The sequence below is a fragment of the Myotis myotis genome, unplaced genomic scaffold (genome assembly GCF_014108235.1).
Source record: "Myotis myotis isolate mMyoMyo1 unplaced genomic scaffold, mMyoMyo1.p scaffold_m19_p_62, whole genome shotgun sequence".
In the NCBI taxonomy this organism is placed as follows: Eukaryota; Metazoa; Chordata; class Mammalia; order Chiroptera; family Vespertilionidae; genus Myotis; species Myotis myotis.
This window is the reverse complement of record NW_023416371.1, coordinates 23263-48565: the sequence shown is the minus strand read 5'-3', so window position 1 is coordinate 48565 and position 25303 is coordinate 23263. Positions and strand designations below refer to the sequence as shown.

Below are 25303 nucleotides of genomic sequence, written 5' to 3'. Positions count from 1 at the left end.
TAGGATTATTCCTCAGCTACAACGTGCTTATAAAGTTTATAAAAATAAATCCAACTGGGTTTAGAAATTAAAAAAATTAAAAAAAGGAAATTGTACTAATAAAAAAAAAGGAAAGAAATAATTCCTCAGTTTCAATGCTCTAAACACAGCTCATTGCAATGCACATACAGTTCTTGGGCAGCTTATAACATTGAGTATGCTTTACCTTTGGTAAATATCTCACTTTTTACTGGCTTGTAGAGCTCCTTTCAATCGATACTCAGAAAGCAAACTATCAACCTATAATAAATGGAGATGTTAAAATATCATATTTATTCTTAAACATCATGTAACCCTAGGGAAAAAAATTTAATCTTTTCCTCAATATTTTATGATTGACACATACAATAAAGTGGAAAGAATTTTATAGTGAACAACCCACTAGCTAGATTCTACCATTAACATTTTACTATACTTATTTGATCCATCTATTCATTAGTCGGCCTTATTTTTTTATGTATTTCAAAATAAACTGCACCCTAGCCAGTTTGGCTCAATGGATAGAGCATCAGCCTGTGAACTGAAGGGTCCCAGGTTTGATTCTGGTCAAGGGCACGTATATCGGTTGCAGGCTCCTCCCTGGCCGGGATCCTGGTCAGGGGCATGCAGGAGGCAACCAATCGATGTGTTTCTCTCACATTGATATTTCTCTCTGACTTTTCTTCTCTCTTCCACTCTCCAAAAATCAATGGAAAAATATCCTCGGGTGAGGATTAAAAAATCTATATAATAAAAGCCTAATATGCAAATCGACTGAACGGCGGAATGACTGGTCACTATGACGCGCACTGACCACCATGGGGCAGATGCTCAACACAGGAGCTGCCCCCAACCCGCAGGCCCCAGGCCAGCCAAGGCGGGTGCTAGCAGGGGCCCCTGATTGCCCCACCAGTCACCTGCAGAGGGAGGCCACTGGCAGTGGCAGTGGGGGGTGGGACTGGCACCAGGCCAGCCAAGGTGGGTGCCAGCGGGAGCCCCCGGATTGACCCACCCGCTGCCCCACAGATCGGCCCTGATCGCCGGCCAGGCCTTGGTACCCTACCTGTGCACAAATTTTGTGCACCAGGCCTCTAGTAAGTAAATTAAAATAAACTGCAGCCCTGGCCGGTTTAGCTCAATGGATGGAGCCTCAGCCTCTGAACTGAGGGGTCCCAGGTTCGATTCTGGTCAAGGGCATGTACCTTGGTTGCGGGCACATCCCTAGTAGGGGGCGTGCAGGAGGCAGCCAATCAATGATTCTCTTTCATCACTGATGTTTCTCCTCCCTTCCTCTCTGAAATCAATTTTTTTAAAAAAATATATATATATATTTTAAAAAGAGTGACACTGTGATGAACGTTTTTATACATTAATATCTGGCCCAACTTTTTGATTATTATGTGTGATAAATTCCTGGAAATGTAATCATCCAGCCCAGGAGCCTGAATATTTGCTACATCCTGTCAAACTGTCTCCAGAAAGGCTGCCCCCTGTACTCCGGAGCAGAGCTATCCAATGTCTGTTTCATCACACACTCCCCAGTACTGAATACTGATTTTTTAAATGCTCCAGGTATCTTTCCTTTGCAATCCATTACCTTTGAAGTGAACGTTTCTCATGTATATTAGTTACTTTATTTCTTCTTTAGTTCAAGGTCTTTGGCGGAGATATTCTTTGATTAATCCTACTTCATTTGCGTTCAGGGGAAGCAAAGGCAGCTTCCATGGAGGAAGGCTGCGGGAAAGGGGACTGGAGAGTGGAGAGAGTGGTGCTGGGCCAGATGTGGTTGGCAATGGCTCCTGTTAAAGGATTAGATTCAAAGGTGAGGGGGTTCAGGGAGGTGTCAGGCTCGGAGACTGAAACGTTAGGGTGAGGGCAGGCAGAGAATCAAAGGTCACCGTTTGGGAGGTTGGGCCCCTGGGGTCTGGCGGGGAGGATGAGGGTCAGACCCGGGTTTGGTGGGGGGAGCGGTCTAGCTGGGAAGGCCCCTGGGTCCGGGCGGCTCCCGGGATTCAGGGCCCCGCACTCGCCGCCAGGACCGGGGCCCCGCACTGTCCAGGCTCCGCGACAGCAGGTCGGACCTGCAGCTTCAGCTCCGGCCGCGCTGCAGGGGCTGCGGGGAGGCGCGCGGCCGCCCAGCCTGCACCTCCTCGCCTCTGAGCGGGCGAGCGGCCCCTCTAGGTGACGTCACCGGGTGGCGCCATCAGCGGGCGCTGGTCGCACAGCCTGATGCTGCCCGGGCTGGGGGAGGCTTTCTGGAGGCGGTCCTGTCCCCTGACCCCGCCACCGCAGGTCGCAGGTCGCAGCCCTCAGCCCCGCCAGGTGGTCGTCTGTAACCGGCACCCTGAGGCGGGGGTGGCGGTCGGGGGCTCCCACGGCGTCGGAAACCGCACGTCCACGGGTCCCACGGTCTCAGTGTTGCCACGTGACTGCAGGGCTCGGGTGTTATGCCAGTTTTGCTAAACCAACCTGATACCATGTGAGCACCTTAAACTCTTAACCGCAAGGACAGCTTTCCTCTGCGCCCTCCGGGACCCCCAGTTCTGTTGCCTCCGCTCCTTGCAAAGGGCAGTTTCTAGTTCTTGGCCACGTGGGGTGTGGCTGACTTCTCATTCTAGGTTTGCACGTGGCCATCCTGAATTCTGTGAGGATGCGGACTCTGTTCTACAGCAAGCCTGCGAGCGAGTAATCATCCCCATTTTACATCTACTCTCAGACTGCAGTGACATTTCCCCAAGTGGGACTGGATCCTATAAACCAATCCCCGCGCTCCACTACACTGAACAAGAATGAGGATCGGAGCTCAGCTTTCACACGAGGAGCCGCTAGGCTCCTTCAGAACCACACACAGTGATGCACTGGCCCAGTGGCCATTCTGTTCGTGTACTTTTTTTCTTCGAGTATAATTTAAAGTGGCAACAAGCGCCCACCTCAGTTTTCACACTGAACACTCCCCCACGTCACTCACCCACATTAGGATTCAGAACATGACAAGCACCCCAGCAGTCTCTCCTCTAGGCCAGTGGTTCTCAACCTTGGCTGTACATTAGAATCACCTGGGAATCTTTTTAAAATCGTGATTTCTGGGCCTCATCATTAGTAACAAAGAAACAATTTCCGGAGGATGAGGCCCAGAAATCAGGATTTTAAAAAGATTCCCAGGTGATTCTAATGTGCAGCCAAGGTTGAGAACCACTGCTCTAGGCCCTACCCAGTCCACCCCCCTCACACCAAAAGTAAACACGACCCCAACTGCTAACAAAACCTGGCTTTGCCTTTGGAACTGTGCGATGGGATGATGCATTGTGCCCTGGCAGCATGTTGGGCTTTTCCCTCAACATGTTTGTGAGATGCACCTGTATCGCTGTGTGTAGTTGTAGTTTGTGATGGACTCAGACTCATTCCTTGTGCTGTTGCTGGACAGTGGGTAGTTTCCAGTTAGGGCTACTACAACCTAGTGCTACTATTTACATATGTACATAGTGGGAACACGTGCTCAATGCTGGCCACACGGCATGTTATATGTTCGGGTTTAGTAGATACTGTCTGTTTTCCCACGCTTGTCCTGATTTATTCTCTACCAGCAGGGTATGGGTTTTTGTTCATGTCCTGGTCAACAGTGGGTACCATCTGCTTTTTGCAGCTCATGTCATTATTTTAAATTAATTTCTCCAGTATGGCTCATAATACTTAAGTTCGCTTGAATAGCAGAACATTTCCATTAAAATGTTTGTAATCAATGAGAAAGTGGTAAATGCTATATTTTAAAATGGATTACTAAATCACTACTTCTAAGTAATCTTGTAAGAGGTAAGCAAAAAGAAAAAATAATTACACTGACGATCCATTTATGAAATCCTTATTTTAAATGTCTATAAATAAATTAGGAAAAATTTTTCTGTATCTGATTTATAGGGATATATATATATATATATATATATATATATATATATTTCAGAGAGAGAGGGATAGAGAATCATTGATTAGCTGCCTCCTGCACGCCCCACACTGGGGATCGACCTGGCAGCCTGGGCATGTGCCCTGACTGGGAATCGAACCGTGACCTCCAGGTTCATAGGTCGATGCTCAACCACTGAGCCATGCTGGCTGGGCAAGGGATGTGCTTATTTTAAATGGAAATGAATAAAATTTAACTCTATGTTGAAGGAAAAAATACCCCCCCTACATATATGTGTAAGTATGAGCAGTGAGAAGGATGATAAAAGTATATTACACTTGTTCACCTCAGGTAGAAATATGACTTCAATTTTACATATTTTTGTTCCATATTCAGAATTACAAGCATTTATTCCTGTGAGTCCTGGAACAGCATAGCATCATCATTGAAATTACTAGGGGGGAGGGGTGGGGCAGTTGCTGAAACATGTATTTCCATGAGTGAACAGTTTGTTATTTCCAAGGTATGTGACTGGCATCATAACCTATCTCCCAACCTTTTCATTGCCAATTTTGCTACCATGGAAAAAGTCACATCTCCACGTGAGACAATGTTTTGAGGGAAAAACCAACACACATTTATGTAGGGCAAGGGGTAGATGGCTAGAGGAGGAATGGTGACAGAACCAATGTCAAAGAGAATTGCCCACCACAGAGCTGGGGACACAGGGCCAGTGTGAAGAGGCAGGAAGCAGAAAACGAGAGAACGATTAGGAGTGGCATGGTGTGGCTGAAACCACATAAGCACCTGGAGAGGACTTGGGGGGTGAGCAGCACATGCCCTGAGGTGAAACAGGAAGTGAGATAGGAGAGGGAGATGAGTGTGTCAGGGCGCTCCATGTAAGTACACTGTAATGGGAAACGCCAGGGAGCACCATGTGCCTTAAGAAACCTGTCCTGTCTCAACGAGCCTCAGCTCTGGAGCCTCTTGGTAACTTGGAATGAGCAATGGCAGCTAGGATACTTCAGCAACCTGCAGCCCAGATGGGATAGAGCTCTCAGCACCTGCATGCCAGTCCCTGAGTGCTGCATTCACAGAATGAACATAAGGTTGGAACTAACAAAGCATAATGGCTCCAGTGAAATGGATAAACTAAAGCTTTCTGTGGAAACAACTTTTCTGAATTTCCTGGTGTTAACCTGGAGCTGCTATTAAATTGGCTAAGACAAAAAATTAATCTTTAGAGGAACAAGCAAGGGCAGTGTTCTAGAAAACACCTCTTGCAAATCCACAATAACCAGGGACTTGGTCCCTCACTCTTGATTTTTACATATAGTTTGTATTTATCACTAAGCTCTCTCTATTCAAGAGGGTTTCTCCTTCACATGCACATTCCATGCTCCTGAAAGTGCAAATGTCTTATATACAGCACTCTTACCCCAGTTATTTCTACGCAGCCTCTTGCTTTTCTCATCAGGTTCAGTAAAAAAACCAACCAACCAAACAAACAAACAAACAAAAAAACTGACCAAAAGGACTCATAACCGTGGCCAAGCCAACTCTGCTTTGCAGTTGTACCCAGGAACTAGCATAGATTCCTTAAGAAACAAGGTATCTGCTTAAAAATGCAAACAGATCAGTTTTGAGCATGCAGATCTCTTGATGCAGTGAACTGCAGGGCAGGCAAGATACCCCTTGTCCTTTTAATTTAATGAAAGTTTCAAAGATGTTTAACATTTTATTTTAAAAATAAAATTGATTCATAAAGTGTAAGGACAGATGATTTCTATCCATCTTCGACAAGCTGTTGGGAACAGAAAGAGAAAAAAAGAGAGAGAAATAATCATTAACTTCAACTTATCCTATTGTAGAGCTAAACCATGAACTACAAGACCTGGTGTTACAGGTAAGAAAACGGACACCCCGAGCGCCTGCATAGCCCCAATGAAAAGCCAGGACTAGATGCAAGGCTCCTGACTTCCAGGCCCTTCCCCTTTCCATTCTGCCAGGCTGCGGATCACCCAGGGACTCAGACTGGAGAGTGCAAAACACGGACGCAAGGACTACGGTGCTAACGAGGACATTGCTGAAAAGACTGATGAGAGGGGAAAGGGTGGCAGGGACACCTCGGTCCCCTCTTTCGTTTTCCCTTTCGCTTTCCCCAGTATTTACACTTTAAGTTAAAGGCAGCGACATTGCACGTGGTAAGTAACTCACAGCAAACACAGGCAATGAACTGAGCTAAGACACCAGAGCTCAGTTACTGGGGAAAACAAAGCTCCCTCCTCTTTCTGGTGTCCGTGGGAGCAAGCCACCTCCTGTGAGCTGCCCCAGACCCCCGCCCCACTCCCAAGGCTCCCGTAGACTTCGAGCCGCTGCAAGCACTGCTCACCGGCACTGGGCTCTGCGGAGGAGGCTGGCTCAGGCTGGAGGCCCCGCGCGGGCAAGGCGAAGGGGCGCGCGGCGAGGGGGCGCGCGGGGGCGGCGGGGCCCGCGGGCTCAGGCCAGGTCCAGTTTCTTCTGCATCACCGCCAGCTTGTCCTGCAGCCTTCGCTTCCTCCAGTCCAGGTAGCGCCTCCGCAGCCGGTTCGCCTGCCAGCCCACGAGCACCCCGGAGGCGAAGGCCAACAGCACGGACAGCTGAAACTTCCTCTCGGACACGTCCGCCATCGCGGCCGCCGGCGCGCGGTCGGGCCTACGGCGCGGGACGGGGCCCACGGCGCGCGGCCCTGGGGGCGGAGGAGGCGAGCCCGGCGCCACCTGCTGCGCGGTGGCGGACCTGCAGCGCCTGCACCGGGAGCTTGGGACAGATCTGTGACTTGCTGGGATGTCCTGTGATCACTAAAACTCCTTACCAGACTGCAGACTCTCCTGGGGTTGGAGGAAGCAAGCAGGCCTGCTGGAGAAGCTCAAATAGCAAAGCACTGATGTCGGCGCAGGGAACGGCGGCAGCCCCAGCCAACAGCTGGAGCCTCTGTCCTACCACCCACTGACCTCAACGTGAGTAAGCAGATTCTTCCCCAGCCCAGCCTCCAGGTGAGAGTCCAGCCTGGATTCTTCCCAGTAGCCTTGTGAGACCCGAATGGAGGACTCTCGTGCCTGGACTCTTGACCCCTGAACGTTCTGGTAATCTGTTACACAGCAATAGAAAACTGATCCAGGATGGGGGAGGATGAAAAGGGTAAAGGGGTCAAATATATGGTGATGGGAAATAAAGCTTCTGAACTCTAGTTACAATGTAACTAGACTGTTATATTGTAAATCAGAAGGTGCCTTAATCAATAAGCCAAATTTATTTGAAGTCTTTTTCATTTTGCTAGTACTAGCGGACCCACAGGAAATATTGCTTCTCAAATTCTGGGGCCCAATATGGTGGAAGTCTTCCTTATTTATACTTTTTTCAGCTCTTTGTCTTCCAAATTTGGAATGAGACTTCCGGACCTTCTGAGAAAGAAGGCCTGTGCGCTGGGACAGGGCCGTGAGACCATATCTCAAGGCCTGGCCTGGGGCCAGCACTGACAACTCTGTCTGGGGCATATTTTATGGTGTCTCTGGAGTGGGGAGTAGTCTTATTTTTCCCTGTGATTTAAGCAAGCAAACGTTTACAGAAGCCAGAATAGCAGGGTTAAAATTTTAAACAGCAGTTTTTATCCAAGATGGATGCTTCAAGACTACCGGTGGTGAGCACACAGTGCAATGGACAGATGATGTATTGCAGAACTGCATACTTGAAGCTTATATAATGTTAGTGTGGACAAAAAATGGGGCCACATACTAAACCTGACATGCTCAGCGGAGGCCTGCGTGGTGGGTCTTACAGATTCAGAGACCAAAAATAACCACATACGACGGTCTGAACTTAAAATCCCTACCTGAAAGTGAGTCATGGGGGTTAGTCTCATCCTAGACCTATTGTCTTTTGCATCTAAGATAACATCTTTGGACTATCAGAGAAACTCCCTTTTTTCAGACCCCTCAGGGGACAACCTTCTACCTGGGCACAGGCCACAGAACCCTGCATTATTATCTGCTCCCTGCATACTATCTGTGCTGTAAATGTTAACTATCCTGCCCCCTCCAATGTAAAAAAAAAAAAGGTATGGCCCTAGCCGGTTTGGCTCAGTGGATAGAGCATCGGCCTGCAGACAGAAGGGTCCCAGGTTTGATTCCGGTCAAGGGCACATGCCTGGGTTGCGGTCTTGATCCCTGGTGGGGGCATGCAGGAGGCAGTGGATCAATGATTCTCACTCATAATTGATGTTTCTATCTCTCTCTCCCTCTCCCTTCCTCTCTGAAATCAATAAAAATATTTTAAAAAAAGAAAAAGAAAAGTATGTGTCTTTCTGTCTTGCTCTTTATCCAATCTGAGATTTCCCGCTTTGCTTTCTCCTGCCTCCCTAATCTACCACCAATGAATTTCATGTAATACCCCTCTTACAATTCCTTCTTTGATTTGTATAAAATAAACTGCAAAACTGCCATTCGTTGGAGCATTTTCTCAGTCCGTTGAGATTTTGTTTCCCAGCAATTGTCATCAGTTTGGCTCTGCATACATAAAGGAGCCACATGCTAACCTGACTAACCCAGGAAAGGCCTGCGTGGTGGCCTTGCAAACTCTGGAGACCTAAAGTAACCACAAGGTGTGAGATGCCACGTCCCACATGGCTTAGGGTTTGGGAGCTGGAGAAGGGCCACGGGCAAATGACAAGATGAGACAATCTAATCTAATAATAGACAAACATGGTAATTAACCGTGCCTCCAACACGCTTCCCATTGGCTAATCAGGGTGATATGCAAATTAACTGCCAACTAAGATGGCGGTTAACCATCAACAAAGATGGTGGCTAATTTGCATACTGCAGGCAGGGTAGGACAGCACAAACTGCCATCCAGGGTCCTGTGTGTGACCTGGGTGTGGGCAGGGGGCTGGGGCGAAGGCAAGTGATGCCGATCACCTGGCCGGAGCCCTCACCCACCCACTGGAGACAGGGGGCCCACTCCCGTGTGTGATCTGGGGGCGGGCGGGGTGGGGGCTGGGGTCAAAGTAAGTGGTGCCGATCGCCTGGCTGGAGCCCTTGCCTGCCCACTGGAGACAGGGGGTCCACTCCTGTGTGCGACCCGAGGGCGGGCGGGGGCATCCCTTGTCTTAGCATGAGCCCCACCCGCACGCTGGGAGATAGCCAGCCCAGGGCCAGGAAGGCGGGAGGCGGCCCTGGAGCGCTGGAGCTACCAGGGCTCTCCCCGCTGTCCGTGCTTCATGAATCCCAAGTTTCCGCAGAAGCGACGGCTGCAGGATGCAGAGCGGGAGACAGGGGAGCAGGCCAAGTGCTGCTTGGGCTTGACGGAGGGCACCAGCCCGGAGGAGATCCCCCCAGTGGGCAGCGGCTCCCCCTGCTGCCGGGGAGATCTCCTCCGCGCCGGTGCCCTCTGTCAAGCCCGAGCGGCACTTGGCCTGCTCCCCTGTCTCCCGCTCTGCGTCCTGCAGCTGCCGCCTCCACGGAAACTTGGGATTCATGAAGAGCGGGTGGTGGAGAGGAGGAGACACCTAAGAAGTCCCCGGCTGCCGGCGCCGGAAGCTGGGAACTTTGTGTCCGGCGCTCCAGCGGAGCCATGGCAGAGGGGAGCTGGGACTCTGGCCACCACCGCCGCCACACCCCAGCTGGCTCCGGGTGCTTGGTGCGCTGGCTACTGCTGCTGCTTTGGGTGCTGGAAGCTCCACTGCTGCTTGGGGTCCAGGCGTAGGAGGCTGGCCAGGGTCCTTGGCCAGGTCAGCAGCCCCTGCCGCCGCGGCCTCAGCAGCAACAGAGTGGGCAGCAATACAATGGTGAGTGGGGCCCTCTCTGAGAGAGAGAGGGAGAGAGAAAGAGAGAGAGAGAGAGAGAGAGAGAGAGAGAGAGAGAGAGAGAGAGAGAGAGAATTTGGCACCCCGCATCCCTCCCTGATTGACCACTGCGATTCCAAGCCAGCGAGGGCTGCCTTCAGGCTGCAGCTCCAGGTCCCTCATCCCCACCCCAGGCCTGAGAGCATAGTGCTGGGCAGGGGCACCCAGGGGTTCAGAAATGCAGCGCGAGGGGCCAGCACGACATTGGGCGGAGGGGTGGGGGCTGTGTTTACACCGCCAAGTTCCCCACTTCTGCCCTGGCCTTCATCCCTCCTCCTTCCCCTCAGAGGCCCAGCTCCTGCCTACATGCTTGCTGGGCAGGCCCAACTGCACCAGGGAGTGAGCCATGGAGATCAGGATGGCCACTTCCTGGGATGGGATGGCCAGACCACAGGGATTCATGAGGGCGATGAGGCCAGAGGGGCATGCGCAGCCCTCCGGCAGTGGGGGTGGCTGGCCAAGCCGAGTCTGGCTTCAGTGGGGCCAGTGGGAGCCGGAGGCCACCCCAACCCCCACAGGTCCTGGGCAGATGGTGGCTCAGTGGAGGGCGGTGTCTCCATGCATGGTGCCCAGGGGCGACTGTGAGCTGCTGCAACCCCACCCCACGCTTCAGGGAGGGGGAGAAGGCTCACAGACACCAGAATCCTGGGCTGCACCACCTGGCCTGTGCCTCAGCCTGCCAGGTTGGCAGGGTCCACAGCAGGTGAGCTGTTCCCTTCCCCCAGTGGTAGAACAAGGAGGAGCACGCTGGGTGCAGGGAGGGGACCTCAGCTGGGATCTTCCTGGTGTGGGCCCTGGCAGGGGCCGGTGCAGAACTACCAGGGAAGAGTTGCTTCGGTGTCTCGGTGAAGTTTGCAACTGACCCAAGGAGGAAACCTGAGAGGCGAAAGGCCGGGAGGCATGAATTGCCAACACTTTAGCCACTTGAAAACAGCTCCACTTGGAATGTGAGGCGGTTGTATGTTCAGCTGAGAAGTGAGGGGGCTGAACTCCACCATCGCTGGGCTCCTGTCAGTCCAAGGCCCAAGCCATGACAAGGAAAGAACAGATGAGGGGCCCGGAAGAAGGGAGGACAATAGAAGAAAACTCTCTAGACTTTCCCCAGCCCTCTCCTTCCTTCTGCTGCCTACAAGAGCCCCAGGCCCAGCCACAATTCTGTCTCCACCTTTTAGTCCCCTATTCTCCAACCACAGAGGAAATAAATAAGGAAGGATTCTGTTCTGCCTTCAGAAAGTATCTATATACCTGATTGGCCAGTTGCCTTCCACAGAGGGCGGCCAGACTGCGGCTTAGGCCCGCTTCCCACAGGGACATCAGTAGGACATCCTGTGAGGGCTCCCAGACTTAGAGGGGGCAGGCTGGGCTGAGGGATGCCCCCCAAGTGCACAAATTTTTGTGCACTGGGCTTCTTGTAAGTAATAATTTGGAAATTGGGGGCCAGGTGGAGAGTCCAATGCTAGGGGAAGGACCTCACTGGTGCCCAGGCCCTGCCAACCTTTTATTTAATTTTGGATACACATATTGCCCTTAGTAAGGCAGGCAATTCTGGTAACAGACAGACTATCTTAAAGGTCAATAAATGTTAGTAAAGATTTACTTTGAGACTATTTGGTCAGGAAATTGCCTGAGCCACCATTGTCTCGACTAAACAATCAGTGCATACCTTTGGCCCTTGCCAGAGTTCAAGGTTCACCAGCATTCTGAGCTCCTTGTTTACACTTTTCTGATAGTGAAGACAATGTATAGCTTCTAACAACAAGGGATGGTCTGAAATTAAAACCTTTTAACTAAAAGCAGTTTATGGCAGGTAGTCATGTCCTACACTAGATTCTTCCCTGACAAAAGTCAATCTTTGCCTTAACTAAGCCTGTCTATTGTCTCCTGCATCTATGACAACATATCATTGGACTCTCTGGATAACTTGTAACTTCCCTTTTTCCAGACCCCTCAGGGCACAACCAATGCACCAGGGCTCCAGGATGAAGACTACAGATTCCCTCGCTGTTACTGTTACCTTGTTCATTGTTGGCTGTTAACTATCCTGTACCCACCTATGTGAGAGAAGTATATGTCTATCATTTTACTTTTTATCCAATCCCAGAGATTCCCCTCCCCTTTTGCTTTCTCCCCTTCCCTAATCTATCACCAATGGATTTCATGTAATCCTCCTTTGAATCTAATGTATAAAAATAGATGAAAAACTGCCATTCTCTGGAGCACTATCTCAATCTGTTGAGATTCTGCTTCCTGGCAATTGTTGACAGTTTGGCTCAAATAAACTCACAAAATTCTTTATAGGTTTGAATGTTTTCTTATGTTAACAGCTCAAATAAAATTCATAAAAATTCTCTACAGGTTTGAAAGTTCTTACATTGACATTATTAACCAATGTCACCCCAAAAACCTTAAACAAATAAATAGAAAGAAAGAAAAAGAACTCAGCCATGAAAGTGAGACTATAGGTGGAGCCTGAACTCTTCATTGGGGGCCTGACAAGCCTCTCTATGGACATCTCTTTGCGTACTTGAGACAAAACCTGACTTAGTAGGGAGATGCTAAAGACAGATTTGGTCCAAAGGGGGATGGGGGTGGAAGGTGGTAGAAGACTGTAAAAGGGGGGCAAATGGTGATGGAAGGAGACTTGACTTGGGGTGGTGAACACACAGTACAATATACAGATGATGCATTATAGAAGTTACACCTATAACCCATATAATTTTATTAACCAATGTCACCCCAATAAAAGGGTAATATGCAATATATTAAAAAGATCATACACCATGATCAAGTGGGATTTGTTCTGGGAATGAAAGGTTTTTATAATATCTGCAAGCCAATAAGTGTGATACAACATATAGCCAACATAAAGAATAAAAATTACAAGATCATATCAGTAGATGCAGACAAAGCACTGGAGAAAATCCAGCGCCCATTTATGATAAAAACTCTCAACGAAGTGGGAAGAGAGGGGTCATACCGCAACATAATAAAGGCCATCTGTGACAAACACACAGCCAACATCATACTCAATGGGCAAAAGCCTAAAGCATTTCCCTTAAGATCGAGAACAGGATAGGGATGTCCGCGTTCACCACTCATATTCAACACAGTACTGGAAGCCATAGTCACAGCAATTAGAAAATAAGAATAAATAAAAAGCATCGGATTGGAAAGGAAGAAGTAAAACTGTCATTATTTACAGATGACACAATATAGAGAACCCAAAAGATTCCGCCAAAACACTACTAGACCTGATAAATGAATTCAGTTCAGTAGCAGGATATAAAATAAATATCCATCAAGCAGTTGCATTTTCATACAGCAATAGTGAACTACGAAAACAATTTCATTTACAATTACATAAAAAATAAAATACCTAAAAAGAATTTAAACAAGGACGTAAAAGACCAGTACTCAGAAAATTATAAGACACTGAAGAAGGAAATTGAAGTCCTGGCTGCTGTGGGTCAGTGGTTAGAGCGCTATACTGCACACCTAGGGTCATGGGTTTGATTCCTCGGTAAGGGCACATACCTGAGTTGCAGCTTCAATCCTAGACTGGGTCAGGGTGCATCCTGGAGGCAACCGATTGATGTGCCTCTCTCATCTCTCTCTCTCTCTCTCTCTCTCTCTCTCTCTCTCTCTCTCTCTCTTTCTCTTTCCTTCTCCCCCCACTCATTCTTCCTCCCGCCCTCCCAGTTTCTCTGAAAAAGCAATGGAAAAAATATTCTCGGGTGAGCATTAACAAAGAGAAACCAAAAAAAAAAAAAAAAAAAAAAAAGGAAAATGAAGAAGATACAAATAAGTGGAAAAACAAATAAGTGGAAATTTATGGATAGGAAGAATTAACATAATTAAAATGTCTACACTACCCAAAGCAATCTATGGATCAACACAATTCCTATCAAGATACCAATGGCATATTTCAAAGAACTACAACAAATAACCCAGTAATTTATATGGAACCACAAAAAAACAAAAACAACACGCCAAATTGTTACAGCAATCTTGAGAAAGAAGAACAAAGTTGGAGGCATCACACTACCCAATATCAAACTATAGTAATAACAATAGCATGGTACAGGCATAAAAACAGAAGTTTATATAAATGGAAAAGAATAAAAAGCCCAGAAATAAACCCACGCATTTATGGTCAATTAATATTTGACGAAGGTTGCAAGAACATACAATGGGGTAATGATAGTTAATTCAATAAATTGTGTTGGGAAAACTGGACAGATACATGCAAAAAAAAGTGAAACTAGACCACCTTCTTATACTATACATGAGAATAAACTCAGAATGCATTAAACAGTTAGATGTTAGATTCCAAAACATGAAAATTCTAGAAGAAAACATAGGCAGTAAAACCTCGGGCATTTCTTGTAGCAATATTTTTTCTGATATATCTCCTCAGGCAAGGGAAATAAAAGAAAAAATAAAGAAACGGGACTACATCAAACTAAAAATTTTTGCACAACAAAGGAAACCATCAACAAAATTCAAAGATAACTCACTGAATAGGAGAACATATTTGCCCATACATCTGATAAGGGTTTAATAGCCTTAATTTTTAAAGAACTTATAAAGGTCAACTCCAAAAACACAAGCAATCCAATTAAAAAATGGGCAAAGAACCTGAATAGACACTTCTCTAAAGAGGACATTCAGATGGCCAATAGACAGCACAAATCATCAGAGAAATGCAAATTAAAAACACAATCGAGATATCACCTCATGCCTGTCAGAATGGCTATCATCAATAAATCAATAAACAACAAGTATTGGAGAAGATGTGGAGAAAAGAGAACCCTGGTATACTGCTGGTGGGAATGCATTTGGTGCAGCCACTGTGGAAAACAGTATGGAGTCACATAAAACAATTAAAAATGGAATTTCCTTATGACACAGCAATTCCACTTCTGGGAATATATTTCAAGAAACCAGAGACACTGATTTGAAAGAATATATGCACCCCTATGTTCACTGCAGGGTTATTTACAATAGCCAAGATTTGGAAGCAACCTAAGTGCCTATCAATAGATGAGTGAGTAAAAATGGTTTGGTACATTGACACAATGGAATACTAGTCGACTGTAAAAAGGAAGGAAATTTTACCATTTGTGACAGCTTGGATGGACCTGGAGTGTACTATGGTAAGTGAAATAAGCCAGTCAGAGAAAGACTAATACCATATGATTTCACTTATATGTGGAATCTAATGAACAAAATAAATTAACAAACAAAATAGAAACAGACACATAGAGAAGAGACTGACAGCTGTCAGAGGGAAGGGGTTTGTAGGGCTGGGTGAAAGGTGAAAGGATTAAACAAAGAACAAAAACAACTCATAACAGTATGGAGTTTCCTCAAAAAAATTAAAAATGGAACTCCCATTTAACCCAGTAATCCCACTTCTAGGAATATATCCCAAGAAATCAGAAACACTAATCAGAAAGGACCTATGCACCCCCATGTTCATAGCAGCACAATTTACAATAGCTAAGATTTGGAAACAGCCTAAGTGCCCATCAGTAGATGAGTGGATTAAAAAACTGTGGTACATCTACACAATGGAATACTATGCTGCTGTAAAAAAGAAGGAATTCTTACCATTCGCAACAGCATGGATGGACCTGGAGAGCATTATGCTAAGCGAAGTAAGCCAGTTGGAGAAAGATAAATAACACATGATCTCACTCATTTGTGGAATATAATCAACAAAAATAGAGCCAGAGCCAGAGAAGCATTGAACAGACTGTCAAACTTCAGAGGGAAGGCAGGGGAGAGAGCATTAAAGATCAACCGAAGGGCCGAAACCGGTTTGGCTCAGTGGATAGAGCGTCGGCCTGCGGACTGAAAGGTCCCAGGTTCGATTCCGGTCAAGGGCATGTACCTTGGTTGCAGGCACATCCCCAGTGGGGAGTGTGCAGGAGGCAGCTGGTCGATGTTTCTCTCTCATCGATGTTTCTAACTCTCTATCTCTCTCCTTTCCTCTCTGTAAAAACTCAATAAAATATATTTAAAAAAAAAAAAAAAAAAAAAGATCAACCGAAGGACTTGTATGCATGCATATAAGCCTAACCAATGGACACAGACACTAGGGGCGTGAGGGCATGTGCTGGGGGTGGGGGTGGCCGGGGAGAGGTCAAGGGGGAAGACGGAGACATATGTAACACTATACGTAATACTTTAAACAATAAAGAATTAAAAAAATCTAAGAGTGAAAAAACAAACAAACAAAATAAACAAAAAACAACAGCTCATAGACACAGGCATCACTATAGTGATGACCAAAGGGAAAAGGTGTGGGAAAGGTACAAGAGGGCATAAGGGGATACATGGTGACGGAAGGAGATTTGACTTGGGGTGGTGAACACACAACACAATGTACAGATGATATGCTATGGAATTGTTCACCTGAAACCTCCACGGTTTTATTGACCAATGTCACCCCAATAGATTCAATTGAAAAAAAAAAAAAAAAAAGAAGAAGGACATTGTGACACATGCTACAACCTGGATGGATCTTGAAGACATGCCCAGTGCAAAAGCCACTCACAAGAAGATTACTATGCGATCTCACTCACATGAGGTCTCTAGGGCCATCGCAGGCAGAGGCGGAAGGTAGGATGGAGGGTAGGAGCGGGGAGGGTTGTGGGATGGGGAGTTGTCCTTTAGTGGGGACAGATTTTCAGTCGGAGAAGATGGGAAGGGTGATGGGAGATGATGGGGGTGATGGCTGCACAACAGTATGGATGTCCCTAACACCACTGCACTGTGCACTGACAAATAGTTAAAATGGTAAATTTCACAATGTATATTTACTGTATGAGACGATCCACAAAAGAAAAAGGAAAAGAAGGCCAGGTCTTAAAACAGAGCGTGGTGGGACGCGCTCAGGCTACGTGACTTCCCGCTCTCAGGAGGCTCTGGACACTCAGTGATGAGCAGAGCCTGGGTGTGAGTTCCGGTGAGCAGCGCTGGACAAGCCTCGGTTCCTTCCTGTCGACCCACAGGCCTATTGAGAGAGCAAGGGATGCTGCGTGGGGGGTCGCCATTGTGTGGTGCGGCTGATGCGGAGGGGTGCGGAGGGGTGCAGACCCAGGCCGGCCGATGCGGGTCACACATCTGAGGACAGCGCAGCCGCTCGCCTGATGCACCGCAACCCCACAGCCAGCCCGCGGAGGCCCCTGAAGGAGCCACTGAGAGGGGCCAACGGGGCTTCAATGGGGGCCGATGTCAATGTTTACATTAATAAAGATTTTAATCCCAAATAACTGATTCCATGTGATAACTGTACTACCACAGAAAACTGGAGAATTTACTTTCTAAAGTGCTGCCTCACAGGGCTGTGTTGTGATGTGTCCACTACAGGACACGTGTTAGGAGCAGATGGCATCCTTGTCCAAGGCTGTCCAGGTCTCGCTGTGACTTTAACGTCATCTGAAGAGGAGACCAAAGGTCTACATTTAAGGCCTTGAGGTTACAATGAAAGAACTCCCTTCCCAGGGCATGCACATTCATATACACCCATTAACAACCACTCATACACGTTGACATTCACAGTCACACACACACATAGTTACACACTCATGCACACATGTACTCACCTTCATACACACTTATGCACACATTCACATATTCAGTCACACATTCATACATTCGCACACACAACGACACAATCATTCAAACACATTGACACACACAGTCGCACACACAGGCATATACACACCTTCAGACTCGCTTACACACATATTCACAGTCACACACACACACACACACACACACACACACGGGCAGGAATGAGAGAGAGAAGTGGGGAAGTCTCTGCTCCTCCAGGAGCTCAGAATAACTGAGGATCTGCAGCGGGAGAGGCCAGGACTTCCTGTCAGAGTCCACTGTATGTGAGGCATGTGGAGAGCAAGGCACCTGTTACAGCTCAGGAAAGCCGTCCACTCCTCTGAGGTTGCTGCCTCCGCTCCCCCTGCCAGATCCCTACTCCACGCACTGGTCACTCTGTGAGTGACATCGCTGCAGGGCTGTGGGCATAGGACTGGCCAGACAAAATGACCTCAAATTAAAAGACAAATAATCTCCACCTTCACAGATGTGTCTTGGAAGTCAGCCCACCGCTGACTACACACAGGTCTCACTCAGGAACATCTTAACCTTATTAGAAATGTCACCTTTTAGATACTGGAAACCTACAATTATTTTTGACAGTAATGTAAATTTTTAAAAATACAGAATTCTTAAAGTTGATTTTTAAATGAACACTAAAGTATTGTAGACTTTCTAATTTAAAAAAAAATTTTTTTAGGAAGTAAAATAAGAAAGTTATTCTAGTATATAAAACTGGGCAAACTATGAAATTGGATCCAAACATAAGATCCAATTTCTAATTTAAGAAACAGTGTAACCTTAAATATAGCACGATAGAATGTAAGAATTGCGGTTTTGACTTTGAAGAGAAATTTAACTCAAATTACTCCATTAGAATTTTCAATTTTGTAACATCTTAGATGGATGTTAGTTGAACCCAATGTGCTAATCATTTTACAATGTACATAAATCAAACCATCATCTGTCTGCCTTAAAATTAGACAGTGGAGTATGTCAATTACTTCTCAACAAAACTGGAAAAAATAAAGAGTGCCTTAAGAAATGGAAAAGAAGTGTGTTAGGCATAGAAAAATGCATACACCATAACTAAAAGGAAACAAACCAGGATACACACATAATAAATGTATCACCTGAAAACTTAAGGCATTTGTACATCTCCATTCACAAACAACAAAAGGAAATACTTAGAAATGCTGACAGTGGTTAACCTTGGATGGTGGAGAGAAGTGGTTTCTTTTACTGTATACTATTCTAGTAAGGACCCTGTATTATGTTGATAATGAGAAAAAAAATATCTTCTGAAAATACCATTTAAGTAACTGTTTTTATAGGTGTAAAATGCACTTTGTATCCATGTCCAGTGACCATCCACTTACCTTTGAGAAACTTAAAAAGTGCTTTGAGTTGTGAAATGTCCTGGGCCGGTGCTTTAAAACGCATTATTGCACCCAAACAGCTTCCTGGTGAGAGCCCTGGGCTTTGGAGAGGCTGGGTCTGCTTGGAAAAGTAATGTGGCAGGGGCTGGGGCTGGGGCAGGAGATGGGGCCGGACAGGGGCTGGGGCTGGGGCAGGAGATGGGGAGGGTAAGAAACCCTGAAGAGAGGCTCCTGGGCAGGATGCCTCAGGTCCACAGCTCAGGCTGTATTGGAAGAATTCCTCACTGGAAGGCTGATGTCTACAGTAAAGGTTCAGATTTGATAACCTTTACACATGAGCCACAGCAAATTTTCTTTAAAAACTGTTTTTGCCATTGTTATCACAAAATCATGCTGTCTAGACCCATAAGAGGAGCATATTTATATATAAAAAAACATTTTTAAAGGATTAAGGTGTCCTAAGTCACAGCTCTATGGTTCTTCCTCAACTGGATCTACAGAGGCTGACAGGAAAGGTAGGAAGTGCCCTGGGCTTGGATTCTCATTTTATCTCTGCTATTAATTAGGAATTTCACTTAACCTTTCTGGCTCTCCTAGCTGCATCTATAGATGAGGGTAAAATTAATTAAGGTTTCTACAAACTCTTTTTTTTAAAAAATATATTTTATTGATTTTTCACAGAGAGGAAGGGAGAGAGATAGAGAGTTAGAAACATCGATGAGAGAGAAACATCGATCAGCTGCCTCCTGCACATCTTCCACTGGGGATGTGCCCGCAACCCAGGTACATGCCCTTGACTGGAATCGAACCCGGGACCTTTCAGTCCGCAGGCCGACGCTCTATCCACTGAGCCAAATCGGTTTTGGCTCTACAAACTCTTAAAACAATAATTCTAGGCTCAGATTTCTACAATCTTCCCAAATGTCTCCTTTCCCTAATTCTCAGCAGTAATAAACTTTTCCTTGGATTAACCTTTGTGGTTTCAACACTTCACAAAAATGTAAACAAACTTTTATACTACTCCTCATCTCAAAAATACACAAATGTCTATGAAACTTTTCCTATAACATTTTGGTAGACTCTATTAAACATTTTTTTAGTAACTGTCCTAGTCTGGCCCCTGCTAGGGACTGGCAGGTTCCCCCCCCCTCCCCCTCCTGGGTGGCATGGAGGGAGGCCGCCCAGGCGGGTGAGCAGGTGGGCACTCACCGTGAGGACAGTGAGGAAGGTGGGCTTGTCCCAGAACTGCAGCCCCAGGACATCAGCTCCATCTCCTCCTCCCAGAAGAGGGAGCGGAACCAGCTCACAGGCCAGAGATGAGCGCCAGCATGGTGATGGCGGGGGACAGGGCAGACGCTCTGGTGACAGTGGCGGCTTCCACAGGAGCGAGCCTTGACCCCCAAGGGTTCCGCTGCCCGCGACACTGGCTGATGGGGGCGGGCTCAACTGCGGGAACCAGGAAGCCGGGTGGGTCACAGGCCTCGCCCGATCCCCCAGGCTTGTCCCCTCCGCCGCAGGGGTGCACCTGGCGTCATTGGGGAGGCCTGCTGGAGGTGCATTTGCCGCTGCAGCGCCACCTGGTAGGGACTTTGCGCAGTACCGTTTGTGTGTGTGTGTGGGGGGGGGGCGGGGGTGGGGGGGGGGGCGTTCCTCTCCCCTGTGTTCCTTTCTACCAGGCCCTCCTTCTTCCCTCATTAGTGTTGGTTATTTCATTCTTTCCACCATTTGTTTATTAACAGTCCACCCCCTGCAGGAAAACGTCAAAACAGGACACTTCTGCATTTGGGCCAACTCAGTGACAAGAGCCAGAATTTTTCATTACATCACTGGTTTGCCCATCATCATGGAACATCAGAGCTTTTGACTTTTGACTTTATTTTATTAAATATTTTACATTAAGAGGTATATTATTTCCATGTAAAATATGTTATTAATTTATCCTGTTATAGTTTGTAGACATTTAGTCATACCAACACATGCCTTCTGTAGATTACTTGCATGAATAAATAATGAATCCAAGTTCTAATTCTGACCATATCTCCTTATCAGTAACAATGGGCAAAGGCTGATTTTATCACCATGAGTCCATTGACCATATGTGTTAACATATTAAGGTTTTTCTACTCATAAATCTTACAGCCAGAGATGCGGATAATAGGAGAAGCATGTTCACTAATTATACATAAAACTGACATATTAGGCTTTCTGAAGTATTAAAATTCTGAACCTAGATGGCATTTTTTCACATTATAGGGATGACTCTGTCACTGTCCTCATATTCACTTGAAGGATGAGTCTGTCCGGATGCAGGGACCTCATTCAGATGAGATCCTTTGTTCCAGCTCCAATTTTCAGTCCTGACTAAGCAGGCAGCAGAGACCAGAAGCACCCACAGTGGGAGAGTGAAGCTGGCAGGAGTGAATATTGCTGAGCTTCTTGCTCTTAGACAGCTTGTGACAATATTGGAGAGCCACCAGGTGTCGCAAGACAGGAGAAGGGAAGGAATGTGGGGAAATACTGGGGAAGAATTGGCAGGTGTCATAAGAGGGGAATGAGAACATTAATAGAAGAGAAGGAGGGAAACCCTGGGGAGTCAGTATCTGATAGATTTATGTGGAAGGAGGAAAAGGGGAGATAAAATCTAGGGGAACTGACAAATGTTATAAAGGAGGGCATGTCATTTTATTATCTATATACCAGGTGTCAGCAAATTATGGTGGGTGGGTGAAATCTGGCCCTTTATCTGGCCCATGAGATAAGAATAATTTTATTCATTTTTTAAAATTAGAAAACAATCAAAAGAATATTTTGCAATACATATAATATAAAATTAAAATTTCAGCGTCCATAATTAAAGTTTGAGTAGCACACAGACATGGACCTTCACTTATATGTTGTCTTTGGCTACTTTCATGCTACAATGGCAGAGTTGAGTAGTTATGGCTGTGATGATATTATTTATAGAGCCAAATCTATTTACAATGAAACCCTTTATATAAGAAGTTTACCCTTGCCGGTTTGGCTCAGTGGATAGAGCATCAGCCTGTGGACCAAAGGGTCCTGTGTTCCATTCCAGTTAAGGGCACTTACCTTGGTTGCAGGCTCCTCCCCGGCCTGGGCCCTGGTCAGGGCATGTGCAGGAGGAAACCAATGATGTGTTTCTCTCACATCGATATTTCTCTCTGTCTTTCCCTCTCTCTTCCACTCTCTCTAAAAATCAATGAAAAGTATCCTAGGGTGAGGGTTAAAAACAGTTTACTGACCTTTGTCCTCCCCAGAGAAGTCGAAGATCATGCTCATCATTATTAGCACGCTATCTGGATTTCAGAGATCTTAAATGTGATATATTACACATCTTAAAATGAACAAAATATGGTACATTTTCATGAATAAAGGAATACAAACATAATTCTGAAATACTTATATGAATCAATATTACACTGCAGTTAAAATCAATAAAGAACAAGATAAAATGAACCAAAAATTACCTAAAATATGATACATGTATATAAATATAGAAAGATGAAATAATACTACATATGGTTGATTGATATATGCATCTACATTAATAAAAGTGAAACATGGTAATTGGCGTAGGACCGTGACCCTTCCCATTGGCTAATCTCCCTGTCACTCACAGAGTAGGGCAGAGATATGCAAATTAACTGGCAGCCAAGATGGTGGCCGGCAGCCAGGCAGCTGATGCGAACAGGGAGGCTTGCTTGCTTCAGTGATGGAGAACTCCAACGTTCCCCGCCTGACTTGCCGGCCTCTCAGCTGCAACTCTAAGCAACTATGTTGCGAATAAAGAAGCTAAAAAACCCCCAGAAACCTGCTTTACTCAGCTGAGATTCAGCCAGCCGGACCGCAACATTGTATCAAATACAGATGGTAAACAAAGGCCAGAAACCTGTTTTCAGCAGCTGAGGCCTCAGAGCTAAAGCTGGTCCAGAATAAAATAAAAAAAAAGAAAAAAAGGAGCGGTTGGGAGCTTCAGTCCCAGCCTGAAAACAGCCCTCAGCCCCTCAGCCAGACTGGCCAGGCACCCCAGTGGGGACCCCCACCCTGAAGGGTGTGTGACCAGCTGCAAACAGCCATCATCCCCTCACCCAGGCTGGCCAGGCACCCCAGTGGGGACCCCCAACCTGATCCAGGACACCCTTCAGGGCAAACCAGCCGGCCCCACCCATGCACCAGGCCTCTATTCTATATAGTAAAAGGGTAATATGCCTCCCAGCACTAGGATCAGCAGAGCCGCCAGGCCTCCTGGCACCGGGATCAGCGTGACAGGGGGCAGCACCCAAACCCCTGATCGCCCTGCAGCTCTGTGTGTGACAGGGGGCAGGGCCCCAACCCCCCCGCTCCCCACGGGCCCTGCTCTGTGTGTGATGGGGTAGAGCCATAACCTCCCCATTGGCCCCGCCCTGAGTGTGACAGTGGCGGCGCCCCAACCCCCTGATTGGCCCTGCTCTGTGGGTGATAGAGGGCGGCGCCCCAACCCCCTGATCCGCCCTGCCCTGAGTGTGACAGGGGGCGGTGCCCCAACTCCCCTATCGGCCCTACTCTGTGAGTGACGGGGGGAGCTCCTCAACCCCCTGATCGGCCCTGCTCTGTGCATGACAGGGGGGAGCTCCCCAACCCCCTGATTGACCCTGCTCTGTGCATGACAAGGTAAGGAGCCCCAACCGCCCGGATGGGCCCTGCTCTGTGCATGACAGGGGGTGGCGCTGCAACCTCCCCATTGACCCTGCCTTGAGTGTGACAGGGGGCAGTGCCCCAACCCCCTAATTGGCCTTACCCTGAGCATGACTGAGGGTGGCATCGCAACCTCCCAATCTGCCCTGCTCTGTGCATGACAGGGGAAGGCGCCCCAACTCCCCAATCGGCCCTGCTCTGAGCCTGACCAGGGGCTGCACCTAGGGATTGGGCCTTCCCTCTGCCACCCGGGAGCAGGCCTAAGCCAGCAGGTCGTTATCTCCTGAGGGGTCCCAGACTGCGAGAGGGCACAGGCCGGGCTGAAGGACCCCCCCCTTCCCCCGAGTGCACAAATTTTTGTGCACCGGGCCTCTAGTATATAATAAAGGATTAAAAACTAAATTGGGAGAATGATTAGAAAATTCATAATGGAAAAGTAATAAGAGAAATGAAACTGAGGAATGTTATAGACTATTATTGTATTGTATTATTTCTTTATTACTGCTATTTACTTATTCTTTTTTTAAAAAAATCCTTACCCAAAGGTATGTTTATTGATGAGAGAGAGAGAGAGAGAGAGAGAAACATCTATGTGAGAAACATCTATTGGCTGCCTCCTTTATGGGCCCCAACTGGGGATCCAACAAGCAAACTTCTTGTCAGGGCATTTCTTTATTTCTTAAAAAGTGAAAATATGAAGAAAGATGGTAAGATATGATTACTGTTTATTCTACATGGTTAGTATATGCTTGTTAAATGTTTTCTGTATCAGAAATATAACATCATAAAAAGGAAAGCAACACAGCTATGGAAGTATTTATTTTTATTTGTTGCCTAAAGAAATGTAAATGGTGGAAATGCAGTTCAGATCTGCAGAGTTACCACTAAAAAAGTAAATATAATTGATGGTAATCTTTGGATTATGATTAGTTATCAGACAATCACTATATTATGACTGGCTTATCTTAAAAGAAAACTACATAACAGCCAATAGCTTTTATAGACTACACCAGGTGTCCTCAAACTTTTTAAACAGGGGGCCAGTTCACTGTCCCTCAGACCGTTGGAGGGCCGGACTATAGTTAAAAAAAAAACAAACTATGAACAAATTCCTATGTACACTGCACATATCTTATTTTGAAGTAAAAAAACAAAACAGGAACAAATACAATATTTGTATTTGCATGTGGCCCGCGGGCCGTAGTTTGAGGACCCCTGGACTACACAATAGATATATTAGAAGAACTAATGTGGTATGCAACAGGGAACTGTCCCAAGACCAAAGATCTAAAGTAGCATCCTGGATATTTGTGTAATATGTCCCAAAGGGTTGTACTTTAGTGATAAATCGCCAATAAATTACGTTTCAAGGCTATTTTTGACATGGGCTCTGCTGAGCCACCTTCCAGAAGCTCTTCACAGTTTGCCATTCTTGGGAAAAAAATGTACCTGACTCCTAAAAGTGATCATTTCCCCATTGTACTAATTCTAGGAATAACACTGAGCCTTACCTGCAACTATTAATATTATTGGACTTGGAAGATAACATGGCATCAGATGTACAAGTTGGGGCATCTTTTGGCAAAGAAAGCTTCTTAAAGCTTAGCCTTGGTTACACCAAGAGTATACATTCCTCTTTTACCACCAAGAAGTGGACTGTGAATAATTGAAAAGCAGCTTTTTAAATACAGTATTTGAACAAACTTCTCAGCGTCTGGTTAGTCAGGATTGTTAGAAAGAACAGTTAGGAATAAAACAAAAACAATGAAATTTTAGTGAGTTTAGTGAGTTGTCATGTGAAACAGAAG

General features: G+C 46.5%; 1 protein-coding gene and 1 long non-coding RNA gene across 2 annotated transcripts; both read right to left on the bottom strand.

The window, feature by feature from the left end:
• Nucleotides 1-130: 130 nt before the first annotated feature.
• Nucleotides 131-20135, bottom strand: LOC118659629. The gene is made up of 3 exons (XR_004968651.1): nt 20010-20135; nt 1616-1817; nt 131-279 (listed from the first exon to the last, which is right to left on the bottom strand). It is a non-coding gene; the product is annotated as an uncharacterized LOC118659629 (long non-coding RNA).
• LOC118659628 (mitoregulin) lies at nt 5642-6620 on the bottom strand. The gene is made up of 2 exons (XM_036315872.1): nt 6309-6620; nt 5642-5720 (listed from the first exon to the last, which is right to left on the bottom strand). The coding sequence occupies exon 1, from the start codon at nt 6584-6586 to the stop codon at nt 6416-6418; it is 171 nt and encodes a 56-aa protein (XP_036171765.1). The 5' UTR covers nt 6587-6620; the 3' UTR covers nt 5642-5720; nt 6309-6415.
• Nucleotides 20136-25303: the final 5168 nt, after the last annotated feature.

Excerpts from the sequence above, each read along its gene's own strand:
- LOC118659628 (XM_036315872.1), bottom strand. The coding sequence starts at position 6,586 with ATGGCGGACGTGTCCGAGAGGAAGTTTCAGCTGTCCGTGCTGTTGGCC.